General features: G+C 38.9%; 2 protein-coding genes across 9 annotated transcripts in view; one reads left to right on the plus strand and one right to left on the minus strand.

Moving 5' to 3' along the window:
• Positions 1-17295, minus strand: part of LOC139949741 (ras-related protein Ral-A-like) — a 32467-nt gene extending 15172 nt beyond the window's left edge. For all 5 annotated transcript variants that reach the window (XR_011787569.1, XR_011787567.1, XR_011787568.1 and 2 more), the window contains exon 1: positions 17135-17295. The gene's annotated coding sequence lies outside the window, so the exon portion shown is untranslated. The remainder of the gene's footprint in view (positions 1-17134) is intronic.
• LOC139949740 (uncharacterized) overlaps positions 1-18919 on the plus strand; it is a 57897-nt gene that overhangs the window by 24522 nt on the left and 14456 nt on the right. The window contains exon 2 of one of the 4 annotated variants that reach the window (XM_071948264.1): positions 3314-3500. Coding sequence is in view for 2 of the 4 variants with exons in the window: in XM_071948261.1 (XP_071804362.1) it covers positions 18349-18395 (47 nt within the window). In the remaining 2 variants the exon portion in view is untranslated. Of the gene's footprint in view, positions 1-3313; positions 3501-17812; positions 17848-18050; positions 18173-18345; positions 18396-18919 lie in introns of those variants that run through there. The other 3 variants (XM_071948262.1, XM_071948263.1, XM_071948261.1) reach the window with 3 other exon arrangements.

Consider the following 18919-nt stretch of genomic DNA (forward strand, 5'->3'; position numbering starts at 1 on the left):
TTATTTTATGCATATGTTGAGATACACCAGGTGAGACGACGGGTCTTTGACAATTACCAATAGTGTCCACTGCCTTTAAACTGTCACACAAGATTGATACTACAGAGTTTGTAGACTAAAATTGATCACCTTTCCAAATGCGTCTCAAAATATTCTTGTTTATACATTTTGACATGCCCGTCCCTTCCTGAAAACATTAACGAATGGTAGAAGGCTGTACATGTAAGTGTACATTTCCTAAATCAAATTTACTCAGCACTGAGTGAACAACCCATATTTCATAATGAACGTGATGTAATCAGCATGTACATGTAGCCGCCAGCAGTCTACCCTTCCCAGCATAATTCATTTGTACACATTAATGCGGAAAACCAAATTGAGTACGTGCACTTATCGACGGCGAACTGATTCAATAATCTTGATTAACTTTAAGCTCTACATATTTCTCACAAATACGGCTGACGATATTCGTGCCCCACCAAAACAACAACCAAATTGCAGTCTGTGTGTGTTTAACATTTTAAAGGCATTGGACACTATTGTTAATTACTCCAAATAATTGTTAGCATAAAAACCGACTTGGAAAACAAGCAATGAAGAGCTAATAGATGTTAAATTGCGTCGGGGATAAAGAATACTACTTTTGGTTTTTACCCATACACCGATATGTGTTAGCACTGTATACTCAGTACTTTCCCGAGTCCTGTGAAAAAATGCCACAGGCATGTTACTCGGGTGGCATTCCAACCCACGACACTTGCAATTCTAGAGCAGTGTCTTACCAACCAGACTACCGAGGTTGCCCGGCAATTAGAATCCTATGTTTTAGCAGCAGGTACAGCAACGATATACATGTAATAGATGTTGATAGTATAAAACATTGTGAGAAACGGCTCTACCTCTGAAGTAACAAAGTTTCTGAGAAAGAGGTATTTTCTTCGTATGCAAATATTAAAAGAATTCAGGCCCGAAGTCTTTTAAATATTTTTAGGCATCTAAAAGCACATAAATTTGTGCAACAAGGGTGTTTTTATCTTCGTTATTTTCTTGCAGTCATCAATGGCCAATTGAGCCCAAATTTTCACAGGTTTGTACTGGTCTATGACAATTACCGAAAGGTGTCCACTGTCTTTAATGCGCTGTGTCTGATATCGTTTTGGGACATGGTCATGATGGTTGTTAGACGCTGAATGCATTAGGAAGCCTTCAGGCATTGGACATGTTGGAGTGGCGAGGATCTCTGATGTTCAATCCTTGGAGACCACTCTTAAAGGAGCTTGCTTAGGTATTGTACCTGGGCACGTAGACAAACAAATGCCGATACATACATGTGGCAAGTGCATGTACATGTATGTGTGCCTGTTAAAGGTAGGGTTTGGTAATACATGTATATGTGTACGCCACAAATAAATGACATAAAAACTTGGGTATGATCCCTGGCCACACCATTGTACACAGCAGTTAAAGGGAAGGTACATGTTTGGTAATTACTCAAAACAAATATTAGTTTAAAAACTGACTTGGTAACGAGCATTGGAGAGCTGTTGATAGTATAAAACATTGTGGGAAACGACTCTCTCTGAAGTAACATAGTTTTCGAGAGAGAGGTAAAATATGCAAAGCACACCAATTTGTCCAACAATGGTGTTTTTTCTTTCATAATTTTTTATTTTGTATTATTGGTTTATTAAAACACATTCAAACATTGCAGCTACAAGCTGAATTGAGTTTAAAATACAGAGATTCAACTTCGAAGACCAATTGAGCCAAAATTTTCACAGGCTTGTTATTTTATGGTTATGATGGGATACCCCAAGTGAGAAGACTGGTCTTTGACAGTTACCAAACGTGTACCTTCCCTTTAAAACCACAAAAAAGGGTACAGAAGGAAACTACATGTACTAGAACATGTGTACACTGTACACAACTGAAAGATGACTGGATACAAAACCTGAAACCTTCTTTTTATTAACACCTAAAACCATACAGGAAGGAAACTTAAACATAGAAATGATCTCAGGTTCAAATGACTATACTTCCTGATAATGATATCACTAACAGTCAAACCCACATCCAGCCATATTAAACAACACCCATTGACAAAGGATGTCACATTAGGATTCAAACTGCCTCTAGCTACCGGGCAATCTCGGTAGTCTAGTTGGTAAGACACTGCTCTAGAAGTGCAAGGGTCATGTACTTATGGGTTTGAATCCCACACGAGTAACTTGCCTGTGATATTTTTTCACAGGACTCGGGAAAGTACTGAGTATACAGTGCTAACACACATCGGTGTATGGGTAAAAACCAAAATTAATATTCTTTATCCCCGATGCAAATTTAACATCTATTAGATGTCACATTGTTAAAATAGAGAGTGACCAGGACTGATACTTCACAGAGACACTGAATTGCCTCCATGCCCCCCAGGTCATTGCCTTGGTGCCCTTAAAAAGCTCCAGTAGAAATTTACAATTTTCTCATAGGGTGCCCTTTACCAAAAAGAAAATGCCTTGATGCCCTGCCCCTTCAAAAGCGAAGCATAGGCTTGGAGTGACTATCTATCCAGACTGGCATCATGTACCCTTGCACCCCCCAAAAATGTGTACATTCCGAGGCATTCCTGGCAGGCAATATACAACACTGGTCTTGTATGACAAGCCTGACATTTTCTGTCACAATTTGAATATTTTTGAAGATATACTATGTAGTACTGTACACAGTAGAAATGTGGGTACAATTTGCTCTGAAAAGAGCTAATGTACACGCCCTTGATCGCTGCTATGCCTTGGTCTTATAGCCTTGGTGCCCCATGGATTCCAACCCATGACCCTTGTAATTCTAGAGCAGTGTCTTACCAACTAGACTACCGAGGTTGCCCGGTAGCTAGAGACAGTTCGAATCCTAAAGCTAGAGGCAGTTCGAATCCTATGTACATAGGATTCGAACTGCCTCTAGCTACCGGGCAACCTCGGTAGTCTAGTTGGTAAGACACTGCTCTAGAATTGCAATGGTCATGGGTTCGAATCCCACCCGAGTACAGGCCTGTGATATTTTTTTCACAGGACTCGGGAAAGTACTGAGTATACAGTGCTAACACACATCGGTGTATGGGTAAAAAACCAAAAATTAATATTCTTTATCCCCAATGCAAATTTAACATCTATTAAACATTATCATAGGCACTACATGTAGCTGTTGTGCATGAAATTAAAAGTATTTCATTTCAGATAGAACTTCTTGGTTGTACTTTCAATGTTTGGATAATTTCAAACTTTACAAAGAAATTTATCATAAACATAATTGTCCACAGGCCTGGCTGGTATTTCATCTTTGAGAGAACAAGACCATTTTCATTTTGCAAAGGAACTTTCATCAGAAAATCATCACGTCTGTGGGAAGCTTTGAAAGGGGCAGCAAGGCCAAGACCAGGGGCAACAAAGAGCCATGGCCTACATAGACTTCATTTATTCCTGAACTGCATCTACACCAGTCATAACGTGAGTACATGAACTTGATGTTAATGGAATATTAAGGGAAGGTACGTACACGTTTGGTAATTACTCATAACAAATATTAACTTCAAAACTGACTTTGTAACGAACATTGGAGAGCTATTGGTGGTATAAAACATTGTTAGAAACGGCTCCCTCTGAAGTAGCATAGATTTTGAGAAAGAGGCAACTTCTCACTAAAATAATAAAAGACTTCTAGCTAGAAGTTTTTTATTCCTATCTGAAAGCACACAAATTCATCCAACAAGGGTGTTTTTTTCTGTCATCATTTTCTCGCAACTCCGATGACCAATTGAGCTCGAGTTTTCACAGGTTTGTTATTTTATGCTTATGTTGGGATACACGAAGTGAGAAGACTGGACTTTGACAATTACCAAAGGTGTACCTTCCCTTTAAGGTACAATCAAGCTCTACCAGCTATTTGATACCATCGAGGACATTTGGGACACTACATAAACCTTTTAATCGCAAACACGCGGTATGTGCACAATAGCCGTGGAATGAGGTGCGTGCTGGTCTATGCTAGCAATCAAATTTGATCACTAGCTAGACCAGCACGCACCCCATTCAACAGTTAGCGCTCGCGCAATGGGTATTTGCGAAAAGGTTTATGTAGTTGGCAGCAGGCTTACCAGATAAATCCATTGTTCTTGGTAGGGTGCGCATGCTCAGAAATACATACATTTTGTGTGCGTAAACAATGGAGATGAATGCTGCCACCTACTGTTAAAAAATTGCCCTTTGTTTCTCTGCGATGAAACTATCTGCGCAAAGATGAAATGATCCGAGTACACTTATGCCCGTTTCATCTGATAAATTATTTTGTACTCGTGTGATGTCATGAGTCACATGATTAGAAAAAAATAATAAACGTTCCGCATAAAAAGGTTGAATGCCTAACCTTGAAATAAGCAGTGAGTCAGATTTATCATAAATTGACATCCAGGTTGCGTTACGGTTGTATGCAATGCATACTGAAATCACCAGAGCTATTTGTACAATCTAATACCATTTGGGATGCACATTGTCTTCTATTTAATTTCAAATTTTAAATTTATGTAAAATTGTTGTAATTCAGCCTTTGTGCTGAGAGGAAAGTTTTTTAATAAACCATTTTATCTATCTATCTATATCTATCATTGTACAGGCTACATTGTACATTTCAGATTCAGATGAGACTTTAAAGGCACTGGACACTATTGGTAATTACTCAAAATAATTGCTAGCATAAAAACTTACTTGGTAACGAGCAATGGAGAGCCGTTGATAGGATAAAGCATTGTGAGAAACAGCTCTCTCTGAAGTAACAAAGTTTTCGAGGAAGAAGTAATTTTTCCACAAATTTGATTTCAAGACCTCAGATTTAGATTTTGGGGTCTCAAATCAAGCATCTGAAAGCACACAACTTGTGCACCAAGGGTATTTTTTCTTTCATTATTATTTCGCAACTTCGACGACCAATTCAGCTCAATTTTTCACAGGTTGGAGAAGACTGGTCTGTGACAACTACCAAAGGTGTGCAGTGTCTTTAAGGTAAAAATGTCAGGCCTTATATACTTCCCGTTTTTTAAGTACTTAGCTTACAATATTAAAAAGGCTGCTAAAATATTATCTCGCATCCATATTATGTGAAAATCTCTGTTTACATTTTGTCAGTATCATGCAACGTGTATAATGTAGCATGTAAAAGCATCGATGTGCGGGGGCTACAAGTAATTTTCCACTTGTCAAGAAATGCAAAGAGATGGATCAATAACCATCTTGCCCAGCAGGTCCAAAACCAAGAATTGTAAAATTTTAGTTCCAAATAGACTGGAGGGCTTGCATACAAATGATTAATATGTACATGTTCACTAAATATTAGAAATGCACGCAAACAACCGTGTCATGCATTTTCATGACACAATTTTGTATTCCAATTTTATGTCAAATCTTGCCTTAAATTTTGTTTCTTTTACACTATTAGCCTATCAATGATCTTGAGTACATCTTGATTGCTTTTGTGAAATGTCTACGGTGCGTTATTGTACATGTTTTTGGTGGGTTGAGGAACGTTTGGCGTTCTTCAACATTGGTACTGTACATGTACATATACTACAATGAAATCACTGAAGGTTGACTTGACTTAAAACAAAAACCAGGTCTAAGATATCATGGAGGTGACCAGATGACTAAGGCGATTGCCTCCATGCCCCCTGGTCATTGCCTTGGTGCCCTTCAAATGGCAGGCCTGGAATTACACACGGGCCACAGAGGCGGCCTCTGTTGCCCTCTGGTCTTGGCCTTGGTGCCCCTTCAAAAGTTTCCCATAGACCTTAAAATTTTCCAATGGAAGTGCCCTTCTCAAAGATGAAATCCCATGCCTGAAATGCTCCAGTAGAAAATTACAATTTCCTCATAGGGTGCCCTTTACCAAGGAGAAATGCATCAATTGGTGCCCTTGTCCTTTCAAAAACGAAGCATACATTTGTTACATTCTTGAAAAACAACATCGCCAAGTCTTCTCATTTATATTCTAGTCACGTGAAATAAATTCTGTTCTAGTAAATGGATTGAGCTACATGTACAAAGTCCTTTTGGTCTCGTGGATTTCCCCCCCAAATGTATTAGCTCTGGAAATTCTACTATAAGCGACTCACATTACAATGAGCATTGAATTCAGATCAGATACAGTGTATTAAATTTACATTAAATGACAGGCACTCATCAACCAGATTTCTCTAGGGCCATTTGCCAAAGGAACTCAAACATATTTGTCATTTAAATTCATCTACTGAAGCTGTTCAGCAGAAAAACATACTAAACCATTTCATTTGTCAACTTTTAGGTGCTAAGCAGCCTAACAAATACGTGTAAGAGTGATACCAGTTTCGTACAAGTACTGTAAAAATCCCGCTAGTGGTAAATGGTTTTTTATTCAACCCTAAATTATTTTTCAAATTTACCCAGTCCGTTTCCCTTATTTATTACTCAAATTGCTCTGCATTTAAAATCTTTCTGAACTACATGTATGGCTCTATGCTACATGTACAGGATACCACCAAAACTGCAGGCCCACTGAACTGCAAGTATGCAGTATAGTTTGGTTTCTTTAAAGGCAATGGACACTATTGGTAATTGTCAAAGACTAGCCTGCACAGTTAGTGTTTCTCAACATATGCATGAAATAACAATCCTGTGAAAATTTGAGCTCAATCGGTCATCGAAGTTGCGAGATAATATCGAAAGAAAAATAACCCTTGTCACACGAAGTTGTGTGCGTTTAGATGGTTGATTTTGAGACCTCAAGTTCTAAATCTGAGGTCTCAAAATCAAATTTGTGTAAAATTACTTCTTTCTCGAAAACTAGTATGACACTTCAGAGGTAGCTGTTTCTCACAATGTTTTATACCATCAACCTCTCCGCATTATTCCTCACCAAGAAAGGTTTTATGCCAATAATTATTTTGAGTAATTACAAATAGTGTCCACTGCCTTTAAAGGCAATACTTTTGGTTTTGTTTTTGAAGCCGTTTGATTTAATTATAACCCTACGTGTTCTTGTAGAATTATGAAACTAAGAAAATATGAAACCAACATGACCAAGTAAGATTTTTTTTTTTTTTTTCATTTCTTTGAGAGACCCTCTTAATCCAGCTCAAAAATACAACTAACAGATACAGTACATGTAGTCTCATTCTGTTCTACATGACATGTCAAGTAGCAGAGAAAATAGAAAAGGGGTTGCTCAGAAGCACTTAGTGTACTTCTGGGCAAGCAGCCAGGTGCAAATATCAACCAATCACTCAAATCGTGAATTGATTGATATCTTGATGTACAGTACAGGTGCAAGCCTACATTATAAGGGTGTGTATAAACAAGTACAAGCAAGTCCTCAACTTTCCATGCAAGACTCAAATTTAGAAGAAATTCCTCAAGACTTAAGGCTGGTCCTACATGGGGATGTAAGTAAGGACGAGTAACTCGTCTTAACTCTTTGTAAAATCCATCCCACGGGTCAATTTCACAAAGATAGTTTGAACTAACTTTGGACTACATGTAGTCCTAGATGTATCATATGAGTTTTTTTAATCAAAAGCTTTTACATGTAAGACTAATCCTAAGACAAGACGAGTAAACTCGTGGCTTTCATGGCTTTACCACACCTAATGCAACACCCTAAACAAAAATCACAACCATGCTAAAATGAAGCAAGGGACCCTTGATAAATTGCCCTTGTGTGAATGGGGCTTTGGTACAAGATCCTCAAAAATGGCTTCTATGGCTTTACATGTATGTAATGCAGCACCCTCAAAAGAATTAGCATCGTTGTAAATTCAATTTACAACCATGCTAAAATTAAGTAAGGGACCCTTGTTAAAGTGCTGTCGTGTGAACGGGGCTCTGCTGGTACAAGATCCTCAAACATGGCTCTTTCGTGGCTTTACTGCACGTAATGCAACAACCCTCACTTAATTTCACAACCATGCTAAAATTAAGCAAGGGACCCTGCTAAATTGCTTCCGTGTGAAAGGGGCTCTGGTACAATCATCCTCAAACATGGCTTTGTGTCTTTTACAACACCTACATGTACATGTAATGCAACACCCTCACTCGAATTCACAACCATGCTAAAATCAAGTAAGGGACCCTGCTAAATTGCTTTCGTGTGAAAGGGGCTCTGGTACAATGATCCTCAAACATGGCTTCCATGGCTTTACCACACACCCCCACTCGAGTTCACAACCATGCTAAAATAAAGCAAGGAACCCCCTGCTAAATTGCCATCGTGTGAAAGGGGTCTAGTACAATGATCCTCAAACATGGCTTCCATGGCTTTACCACACACCCCCACTCGAGTTCACAACCATGCTAAAATAAAGCAAGGAACCCCCTGCTAAATTGCCCTTGTGTGAAAGGGGTCTAGTACAATGATCCTCAAACATGGCTTTGCCACACCTAATGCAACACCCTCATTCGAGTTCACAGCTTAAGGAGCTGGCAAAGTCCGGCACCGCGTAGCAATTATCACGAAAGAGAATCCACGGAAAAACAAAAATGATTCCTCGGTGGATTGGTCAATCCGTTCACCCCGACGTGGACTTGTTTTTATCGACAGACCAGTCGGAGTTGATTAAGCCGGTTGGTGGGGAAACTGGAGCGCATAATTGTGAGGCAGTTCCGATGTGGAATGCCACAGATTTACATGATGCTATTTTTGGACACCTTGAATTTTGTGTTTGTGAAAATGAAAACACGTTTGTATGGGAGAAGGGTAAACACAATTTTTAAAGTTCATATTACAGTTACATTTGTATACAGATGATGTGTACACTTGTGTGTAATTGTTTCAGCATTTCAGGGCTTGCCATTTAAACTGGACCACTGGCCTGAGGAGGCCAGTGATTTCAGCGTCGGCATCTTCAGGTCAATAAACTCAAGACAGGACAAAACCGATATTTCTTTTGTTTTTCCCAATTCAACATCTTTGTCTCAAAAGAATGATGTTCAAATGTTGAGTTTGAGTCTCACACACTGTATATCATTCAATTCTGCTAAGTATCACCCTTGAAACAAAAGATATAAATCTTGTTGTGTTTTTTTGTTTAAATTAAACAGTTTATAAAACTGTGTTCTTGTTTCGATTCTTGTCTCTTCTCATTTTGATTCTGGTGTTGTAAATAAAATCCCGGTCAAGTAAAGATTCTGAGTGCTCAACAAGTCATGCGGTCTTGTGGATTGGATTTCCCCCCAAAATTTGAGCCCTGGGACCAATTTCATAGAGCTGCTAAGCACAAAAATGTGCTTAGCATAAAATTTCTTCCTTGATAAAAACAGGATTACCAACCAAATTTCCACGTGATTTTCAGGATTTAAGCAAACAACAGCTGAATACCAGTAACAAGAAATATGCAACAAATGGAAATTTTGTTGGTAATCCTGTTTTAATCAAGGAAGAATATGCATATGACGATGACTAGAGCAAGCTAGTCGAAACGTTGAGACCAATTCAAAACTGACTCCGCGGCAGTACAGTTAATTACGATCCTATAAGCTAAAGTAGTAGTCCAGTCTAATTTCTATACCATCCGCCCTGGTAATAGTTAAAAGCAGGACAGTTCTTTTCAGAACTGAGAAGTCTCCCGAACCTCCGATTATCTACTCCACGGCAGTAGAATATAGCAAGACAGTTCCCTAAGAACAACTCTACCTGGCAAGTAGATACACACATGGTGTTACCGCAAACCAAATATACATAATAATAATAATAATAATAATTGTGGCTTCTTACATAGCGCACATGTCCGTCACTCAGTGACGCTCCTGGCGCTGATACCTCACAATGCAATGCCTCAAATCCTATATAAGAATATGTATGCTAAGCAAATTTGTGTGCTTAGCAGCACTATAAAATTGGGCTCTGGACTGTGTACGAAGACAATTGTTCTCATTATGTGTACATGTACAGTAGTACAATATCATTAGCATTTAGTTCCAGTGTCCATTGTTTTTTTACGCTTATGGCACATGAATATTACATGTGTTACCCCTAGTCACTGAACCATTTAATTCATTCCGCAAACCATCTCAGCTAGCTCCCTAGGGAGTACAACAGTCTGAGCTGCTGTTAGTATTTTAGTGCACTAAGCTAAATCAATGACAAGAACCATCTCTGCCCTCACAGGTACCCATGCACCCCTGGGTGGAGAGAAGCAATTATTGATGCCTTGCTCAAAGACACAAGTGTCATGACTGGGATTCAAACCCACTAATTTCACCACCAGTACTAAAAGTCCAGTGTACTTTTAGATTACTATGCCACAACACTTTATCTGGTTTTTGCTTTTGCAAACCTTTTGTTTGAGAACAGCTACCCTGCCGGCAAGTTCAGCCAGCAATGCATCCAGGTATCTTTGGGTAACCATGTTTTAAAATTGCATGTATTTTTTGTACGTATACAAAATATGTGTGCATCTAATGTAGGTGGGCCATTTTCATTGCAAATAAACTAAAGCCCCAGCCTAAATTTCTATTAGATCATTATGAAAGACACCACAGCAAAAAGGGCACCCACAGGGAAATGTCTGATTCCGAGCTAATTCTAGTAAGTATTTGTGTGGTCTGGTATACATCACATCAGTGCCTTAGGTGTCAATCCAGCTGAATCTGTCATAGTTTACCATCTTAATCAGGGTAAAGGATGTTTTCTGGCGTCAGATATTCACATTAATACCACATCTTGGGACTGACATTGCCAATACCTGACTCCCTAGTGTTGCAATCTACATAGTTCAAAACACTAGTCAGAATCCTAGTCTAAATAAAATAGTTCCAGGGCTGATACTTCATGGAGGCAACAGAGGCAATTGCCTCGATGCCCCCTGGTCATTGCCTTGGTACTATTGCTCTTGTGAGTCTGAACAGCCATGCAGACTGACCCCATCCATGCCATCTTTAGTTGTTTTTCTGCATTCAGCAGCAATACACTTGGTCGGCACTGCCGGAAAAATGCAAGATTTTTTTATTGAAACGTACAAACTCACAACTTGGACTTGCATGTACTTTGCACATGTGTTTACGCTACGCACCAAGGCAAAGTCTGCCTCGATTGACGTCACAAAAGGGGTAGGCGGAGTCAACCCCAAAACAACTTTATCTATTTTTTAAACATATAAATCGTGGCAAACAAATACTAAAAAAATTGTTTTATTGTTACTAAACATATACTCTTATGTTTGAAAAAATAAAAATTATATTTCCAGGTGACTTTAAAATTTCCTCATAGGGTGCCGTTTACCAAGAAGAAAAAGCCTTGGTGCCCTTGCCCTTTCAAGAAAGAAGCATACAGGCCTGTGGTTCAATGGAAAAAGTACATTGTAATGTAAAGACAAAGGTAAACAAACTTTCCAGTTCATTGAAAAAATTCACAAACATTCGTTAGAATTGAGTTAAACAGACCTTTTTGTAACTTTTAAAGGCAGGGTCATAGGGACTATTTAGATTGTTTTTTTTGTTGTCAATGTAGAGCCTACATGTACATGTAATGCTGATTTATGGACCAAATTATCAATGTGTGTAACCTGAAGAAAGGTTAGACCCAATTCCTTACTAACACCATGGAGGTAGAATATTTCTGCCTCAATGCTAACTCCGAGATTGGTGGGAAGGATTAAGTTTTACCTGGATTAAGCCAGTTTTGGAGTTTGTTAATCCAGAGAACTTTTAGCCCTGAAAACTGCAATGTGAACGCTCAACTTAATCGTGAGAATCTCTGTGTCTAATATTTCCTCGTAGAAAAAGGATAGTGTGAAAGGGCCTCTCATGTGTGATGGCAAACAGTGTTGTACTTGTAGGCTCTAGAGACCAATTTTAGTGGTCGGCTCTAAATCCAATTTAGTCCACCAACAGACCAAGGGCGAGCCACGGTTAAACAAACTATTCATGTTTAGATATGTATGGGGCCATCACTGGGGGAAATCTGTGCTAGGCAGCACAGTGTATTTTGCTCAGAGTACTGGGCGAAATTTGTTAGTTCTGGGCAAGCCCGTCCAGCACCGCCCACCAACCGTAAAGCCAAAGCAACTCGACCCAGGGCATGCCAGAAATACACGTTTATATACACACTACACATATGTAATGTACACTGTTGAAAGAACTGTTTACTAAATTGTCATGATAGTAGGGATTGAAGGCTGCCACAGTGTGAACACAGTCGAGGTATGTACATGTACATGTAGTCTCTGTTTTTACTGGACTAAGGACTTGAACACCCACACAGTTCACAAAAAAGCACTGTCAGTTTGACACACAGGGCTATTTTTTCACTATGGGTAGCTAAGAAGCAGCGCACAAATGTAACAGGGGTTATACTTTACACTAGGCCACCGGCACAAGGCCAGTGATTTCAGTGTTGGGCCAGTAAACTCAAGACAGTACAGTGTAGTCTTGGTTATTTTTTCTTTTCAATTCAACTCCTTTTAAAATGTCCCAAAAGATAAAATATTAAAAATGATGTGTTTGAGTCTTCACAAAGATCTTTTAATCCTGCTGAGTATCAACAAAACAGGAGAGATAAATCTTCTCTTCTTAAAGCCATTGGACACTTTCGGTAAACAGTAATGTCCAAGGCCCACACTTTGTGTATCACAACTTCTATATTTAGGCTCAATCGGTCATTGGAGTCTGGAGAAAATAACAGGAAAACCAACCCTTGTTTCCGCACGTTTCGCCGTGTCATGACATGTGTTTAAAATAAATCCGTAATTCTTGATATCGAGAATTTATATTATTTTAATGTTTTCTCAAAAAGTAAAGCATTTCATGGAATATTATTTCAACAGAAGTCTTTCACCATTACCTTCTGTAAACCCTGTAAGTTATTTGTAAATCTGTGAACTTTTAATTTGTTTCTGTACCGAAAGTGTCCAATAGCTTTGAGTGTACATTTGTATGTATTTGTTGAAATATAATGGTTTAGACGATAAAACTGTGTTCTCGTTTTGATTCTACATGTAGTCTCTTTTCATTTTGGTTGTAATAAAATTCTGGTCAATAAAAAGTCTAGCGGTCTTGTGGATTTTCCCTCAAAATTCGAGCCCTGCCAGTACACCATGTAATAAACCCACACTAAAAACGATTTCTCGCACCTCACCTGTTTCTATCCAATATTAACACCGCAATATATTTATTCTAGATGAAATCAAACAGGAAATTAAATCTCTCTGACCTCCTGACCTCCCCCCCTTCACAGCATCATATCAAGTCTCCATCTTGTCCATAATTTCGCCCCTGTCATAACTTGCTCTCATCCGGTGTATGCTTCAAGCAAGATGGCAAGAATCAATGGTTGTTTGGTCAATGTCCGGTCATCAGATACGATGAGAGTGGTTAATCCACTGTGTTGGGGATTTATGAGTCTTAGTATGGTCTAGGAGGCCATTCAAAATAATAAATAAAAATAAATTCTTTCTCAAAATTGTGTGTGGGTGTGTTAAAATAAATGACTGAAAATTCAGTTATTTTACCTTGAAAGCCATTGGACACTTTCGGTTATCAGTATTGTCCAAAGGCCCACACTTCATGTATCACAACTTATATATAAAATAACAAACCTGTGAAAATTTAGGCTCAATTGGTCATCGAAGTCGGGAGAAAATAATGGGAAAACCCACCCTTGTCTTCGCACGTTTCGCCGTGTCATGACAAGTGTTTACTATAAATCCGTAATTCTCGATGTCGAGAATTGATAATTATTTCAATGTTTTCTCAAAAAGTAAAGCATTTCATGGAATTAAAAAAAAAAATTCAAGAGAAGTCTTTTACCATTACCTTCTGTAAACCCTGTAAGTTATTTGTAAATCTGTGAACCTTTTTTTTTTTCTGTTCCGAAAGTGTATAATGGCTTTAAAGGAACTAAAATTTGAGCCATTCAACCATTGCAATCCTACACAAATGTAATTAATGCATGAAAAATCCGTCCACTGTCCACCTATATTGACAACGTACATTGGAGGTCGTTGGTTCAAGTTCGCTCCAGTCAATTTTCTTTGTTCAAACCCAAACTATTTAAAGGTGCTGGACACTATTGGTAATTACTCAAAACAATTAGCATAAAAACTAACTTGGTAAAGAGCAATGACATTGAAGAGCTGTTAATAGTTATAAAACAAGTGAGAAACCGCTCCCTCGGAAGTAAGTAGTTTTTGAGAAAGAGGTAGTTTCTCATTAAAATAAAAGACTTCAGGCATGAAGCCTTTTATGAGGCATCTAAAAGCACAAAAAGTTGTGCAACAAGGGTGTTTTATCTTTCATTGTTCTCTTGTTACTTTGATGACCAGTTTAGTCCAAATTTTCACGTTTTTTATTTTATGCATGTTGGGATAGACACTTGTCCAGTGCCTTAAAGACACTGGACACTATTGGTAATTGTCAAAGATGCACTTGGTGTACATCTCAACATATGCACAAAATAACAAACCTGTGAAAATTTGAGCTCAATCAGTCATCGAAGTTGCGAGATAATAATGAAAGAAAAAACATCCCTGTCACACGAAGTTGTGTGCTTTCAGATGCTTAATTTCAAAACCTCAAATTCTAAATCTGCCGCACGAAATCAAATTCGTGGAAAACTACTTTTTTCTCAAAAACTATGTTACTTCAGAGGGAGCCGTTTCTCACAATGTTTTGTACCATAAACCTCTCCCCATTACTCTATACCAAGTAAGGTTTTAAACTAATAATTATTTTGAGTAATTACCAATAGTGTCCCGTGCCTTTAAAAAAAAACCTTACCAAGTCAGTTTCCCTTGTGGTTTAATATTACTCGATACAATATCATTGCTGACTCATGTATTTATTTATTCTACTACGGATTACTCCAACAATGATTAGCAACAATCATAACAACAAGTATGTTAGTCATCAGTTGGTCAATCTCCCATTGTCATCTCTTGACTTATTTGTCATGATTGATAAGAACTTCAGAACAGTGGAGTGTAGGACAGGTGGCTCTCAGGATACAATTCACAGCACCTGCTAAATATTTATATTGGTCAAGTCATTTTAGTCTATAAAAAATGTTAGCTACTTAAATATACGTCAAAGAAGGCCCTACAAGATTTATTGCCTATATAAGCTATAAACACATTTTATAGCAAGCCTGGAACTTCTTTTTTTAGAATTGGAGGGCAAGGCCAAGCCTGATACTTTACAGAGGCAATGCAGGCGATAGTGTCCTCGTCGGCCATTTAGACTCCCATAAATGGCCGACCATGTTAGCTCACAAAGTAAAATGAAACCACGCAATTTCGAGTGATACTTGTGTGGGTCATTATATTCTACTTTTAAAATATCTTTCTAACCAATGCATTTGATAACAAACGTTAAAAATGCTTTTCGAAGACCAACTCGACCGATCCAAGGCAACGTGTTCCTTTAAGTGTAAGAAACTTTTAAAGGGGCACTAACACTGACTTAAGGCCAAGACATTGTGTCCTTCATGTAATTCCAGTGTATGTAGTTCTATAGAACAACTTATCCTGAGGGATATCCATCCTGTAGCATAGCAGCAACATATAAATTAAATTATTACCCTTTTAATTTGTAATTTATTCACCACAACACAGCAAAACAATGACATTTTGTGGCGAGTGTAAAACCTTGCATAAGTGAGAAAACTAATGAAAAAAACAGACTGAAAAAAAACCCCAATGAACTGTTGCAAGGCTTAAACTGCCAAATAAGGCCAATGAAATTAGATCACTTGTTTCTTTAAATTAAGTCAGCCCTCTTGATTTTGGCCCCCCACCCCAACATTAACAAATTCATAATGAAATTTTAATATATGAAACTTCATTATTATAAAAAACCGTCGCAAACTTCTTCCACCCAGCAAAAATGTTCCATTTTCAGTTCGCAGACATCTTTTACAGCAACCTGACTACTTCTACATGTATGCGTGAACGGCGGGCCCCCTTTTTTGGTTTAGTCCAACTTGGTCGTGGCTCGGCAGTTCAGCAAGTAGGCCCGGTGCCTGGGATTTCCGGTGCCTGCGTGTACAGCACCGGTGTCCACAAAAATGACACGTTGAGCATATTATTGAGAAGCCAAAATACTATGCGCCGGAAAAACAACAGTGAGTATCGATATTTTTTGAAAATGTGTTTTAGTACAACTTAACAAAAAGGAAGCATCATGAACGTATAGTGCATAGGAAACTTCAGTTATTGATGGCAAACAGACGGTCTACAAACTTTCACCACTATATCAACGCTGATTTGAAAAACGTTTAGCGTTAAGGAGGCCCTAAATATGGGACCCCTTTTCACTAATTTTTACAAAAAGGGATATCTCATTGAGGTAAATTAGATCCTATAGATATTTCATATCGAATGAAAAAGTGGAGGTGCCATACGGAAACTTTTCCCAACCCGACATCCAATAAATCTACAACTTTTGCTTTCAGTTCAGATCGAGGTTACGTCCACAACCTTTGTGCATGGAAATGTGAATGTACGTCGCCATGGTCGAGGTTGGTAGACTGTGACTGATCCTAATCCTAGAACTGTATATGATATGAGGTTCGTTGCCAGGCATTCAGGCCCAATACCAAATGCCAATTATTTACTGCAATACTTCTAACGTAGACCCAGTAACTGGGGCGCTGTGCTCCCTTTTCCCCAAAACTTTTTGTCATCTATATCGCACGTACCGATAATGACAACATTTCGGGGAAAAAAGGATTACAGCGCCCCAGTTACTGGATCTACTTCTTACTAACGAAAGTTTCAAAATGGAAGTTTTGTTCTTTTTTTAAATCTCTCAAAAATTTCTTTCAAAAAATGATAGAAAACTTGCCATGCTTTTGTGGGGTTCCTTACTTAAAAAACAAAACATGATGTGCTGGACTCCCTCACAACAATGCTATTAATTCATCACACACAACCTGACCCGAAGTGGACATGCCAAGCCAGGAAATCCGTATGCCACAACACAGACAGTGACAGAGAAGGTCGATGTCGAAACAGCAAACGTTTTAAATACAAGATGATCATTTTAATTGATTCAAAAACCACTTCTACATGTACTTGCTTGTTGAATTATACAAACAAACACACTACATTACTAAAAGAAATACCTACCTTCAGTGATTCACGAATAAGTGTTCCACAGATCTTCTGACCAAACAACAACTACAGCAAAATAATCCACCTGACACAACTCAGCAGAAGCTACTGTCTTATCGTTCCTGTTTATTGCAGTACGAAAACAAAACAGGAAGGAACTCCCAACATGGCCGATATTCTTTGGGACCGGAAATGTGGATGAGCGCCCTCTGTTGGCGAATTTGTGAATGAGCAATTTATTAATGAATCACACCACTCGCCGGTGTGAGTGTTTTGTTCGGCATTCGATTGATAAAAATAGGCAAACAAACAAGCTTTGTTTTCACCCGACATTCCTGTCTTTAAAGACCTCGAAAATAAACACAAAACTTGTTTTTCGCAAATTGAGCCGAACCAAAACCTGCCGCGAAGTTCTGAACTATTAAAGCGCATCCGGTAGGTCTTGGCCCCATCCCGATCCCATCCTCCATCCAATGTAATCGAAACAAAAAGTAATGCACAATGTTCGAATGATTAAATTAAAGCTCTTTGTTTAATTTTGTACATGGGACAAAGTTCAAAACCTATAAACAAAATAGTTTCAGTATATCTGGGTTTTTTTAAAAGCCAAACTAGATGGTAAAACACAAACACTGCCCCCACTCGCCACACCCATTCGCATCCTCCTCCTTCTCTTGCTCTTAACCACTTGTCTGCTGCATCATGGAGGATGAAGGAAAACGAGTAAGGTGAGGAGCGAATCAAATAACTTTTCAAATTGATACCAAGAATGCTTTTATGAGAACGTTTGCGTGAAGGGTTTAGCTGGAGGTTCAAGACACCCTCCCCCCCCCCATCCCCAAAACTAGCTGCACATCTCTCTGTCATTGTCAATATTTTGACAAAACCAATGCTGTCCGTGCACGCACGGCGGTCGAGTTGGTTCGCGGCATAGTTCCTGCTGGCTACACGGCCTGTCGTGGTTCGGCTTTGGGTGATGAAGCTTCGTTAGTGTTGAATTAACGACAGTACTGAGCTGTATTTAGTTACATTTCAAAAGACAAAAGAGCCAAGGTAGGTTTTTGTGGACGATATTCCAAGAGGCTAAGTGGTGTCAGTCAGTGGGTCGGGCCAGGGGAGGGCCCGGCGGCCCGGACGCGGGGCCCGGACTCCGAGGCGCGCGGTGTGGCCGACCATCGAGCCGACCGGTCGGTATGCGCAAGCGGCCTCTCGGGCCTGCTCGATCTTCCATGTCCTCAGCCGTGCTACTACCCACGGCCAAGCCTCACTGCACAAGGTGTTTGTTTGTGTGTAAAAAAGACATTATTTCAAATGCCACTCTCACAATATAAAAAACTGGAGGTCGGTTTTGCTTGGTGGAATTTGTCCACCAATTGTTTTTATAAACAAATGTAGCTTTATCTTTGTTGACAACAAAGATAATGTTGTATCCCATTCATACTATATTATATATTACTAGTTTAGATAGAAGTTTAAATTAATGTTTATACTACATTTTTGTATTGAAGATATAATTTTTTTGTTTTATCCCATACACCACCGATGTGTCTTACCACTAAATACTCAGTACTTTCCCGAGATCTGTGGTGAGGAAAAAATCACTTGGTGTATTACTTGCTTGGTCGCGATTCGAACCCATGGCACAACCTTTGCAATTCTAGAGCATTGTCTTACCTAGTTGCGATAACGTAACCCTCCTGCCGAAGGCTGAAGGGTTATGTTATCGCAACTATGTCTTACCAACTTTTCATTTGAAGTACATGCCAGCTTTTTATATTGTGTGCTTTTAAAATTAATTGT

Source organism: Asterias amurensis, chromosome 17 (genome assembly GCF_032118995.1).
Source record: "Asterias amurensis chromosome 17, ASM3211899v1".
In the NCBI taxonomy this organism is placed as follows: Eukaryota; Metazoa; Echinodermata; class Asteroidea; order Forcipulatida; family Asteriidae; genus Asterias; species Asterias amurensis.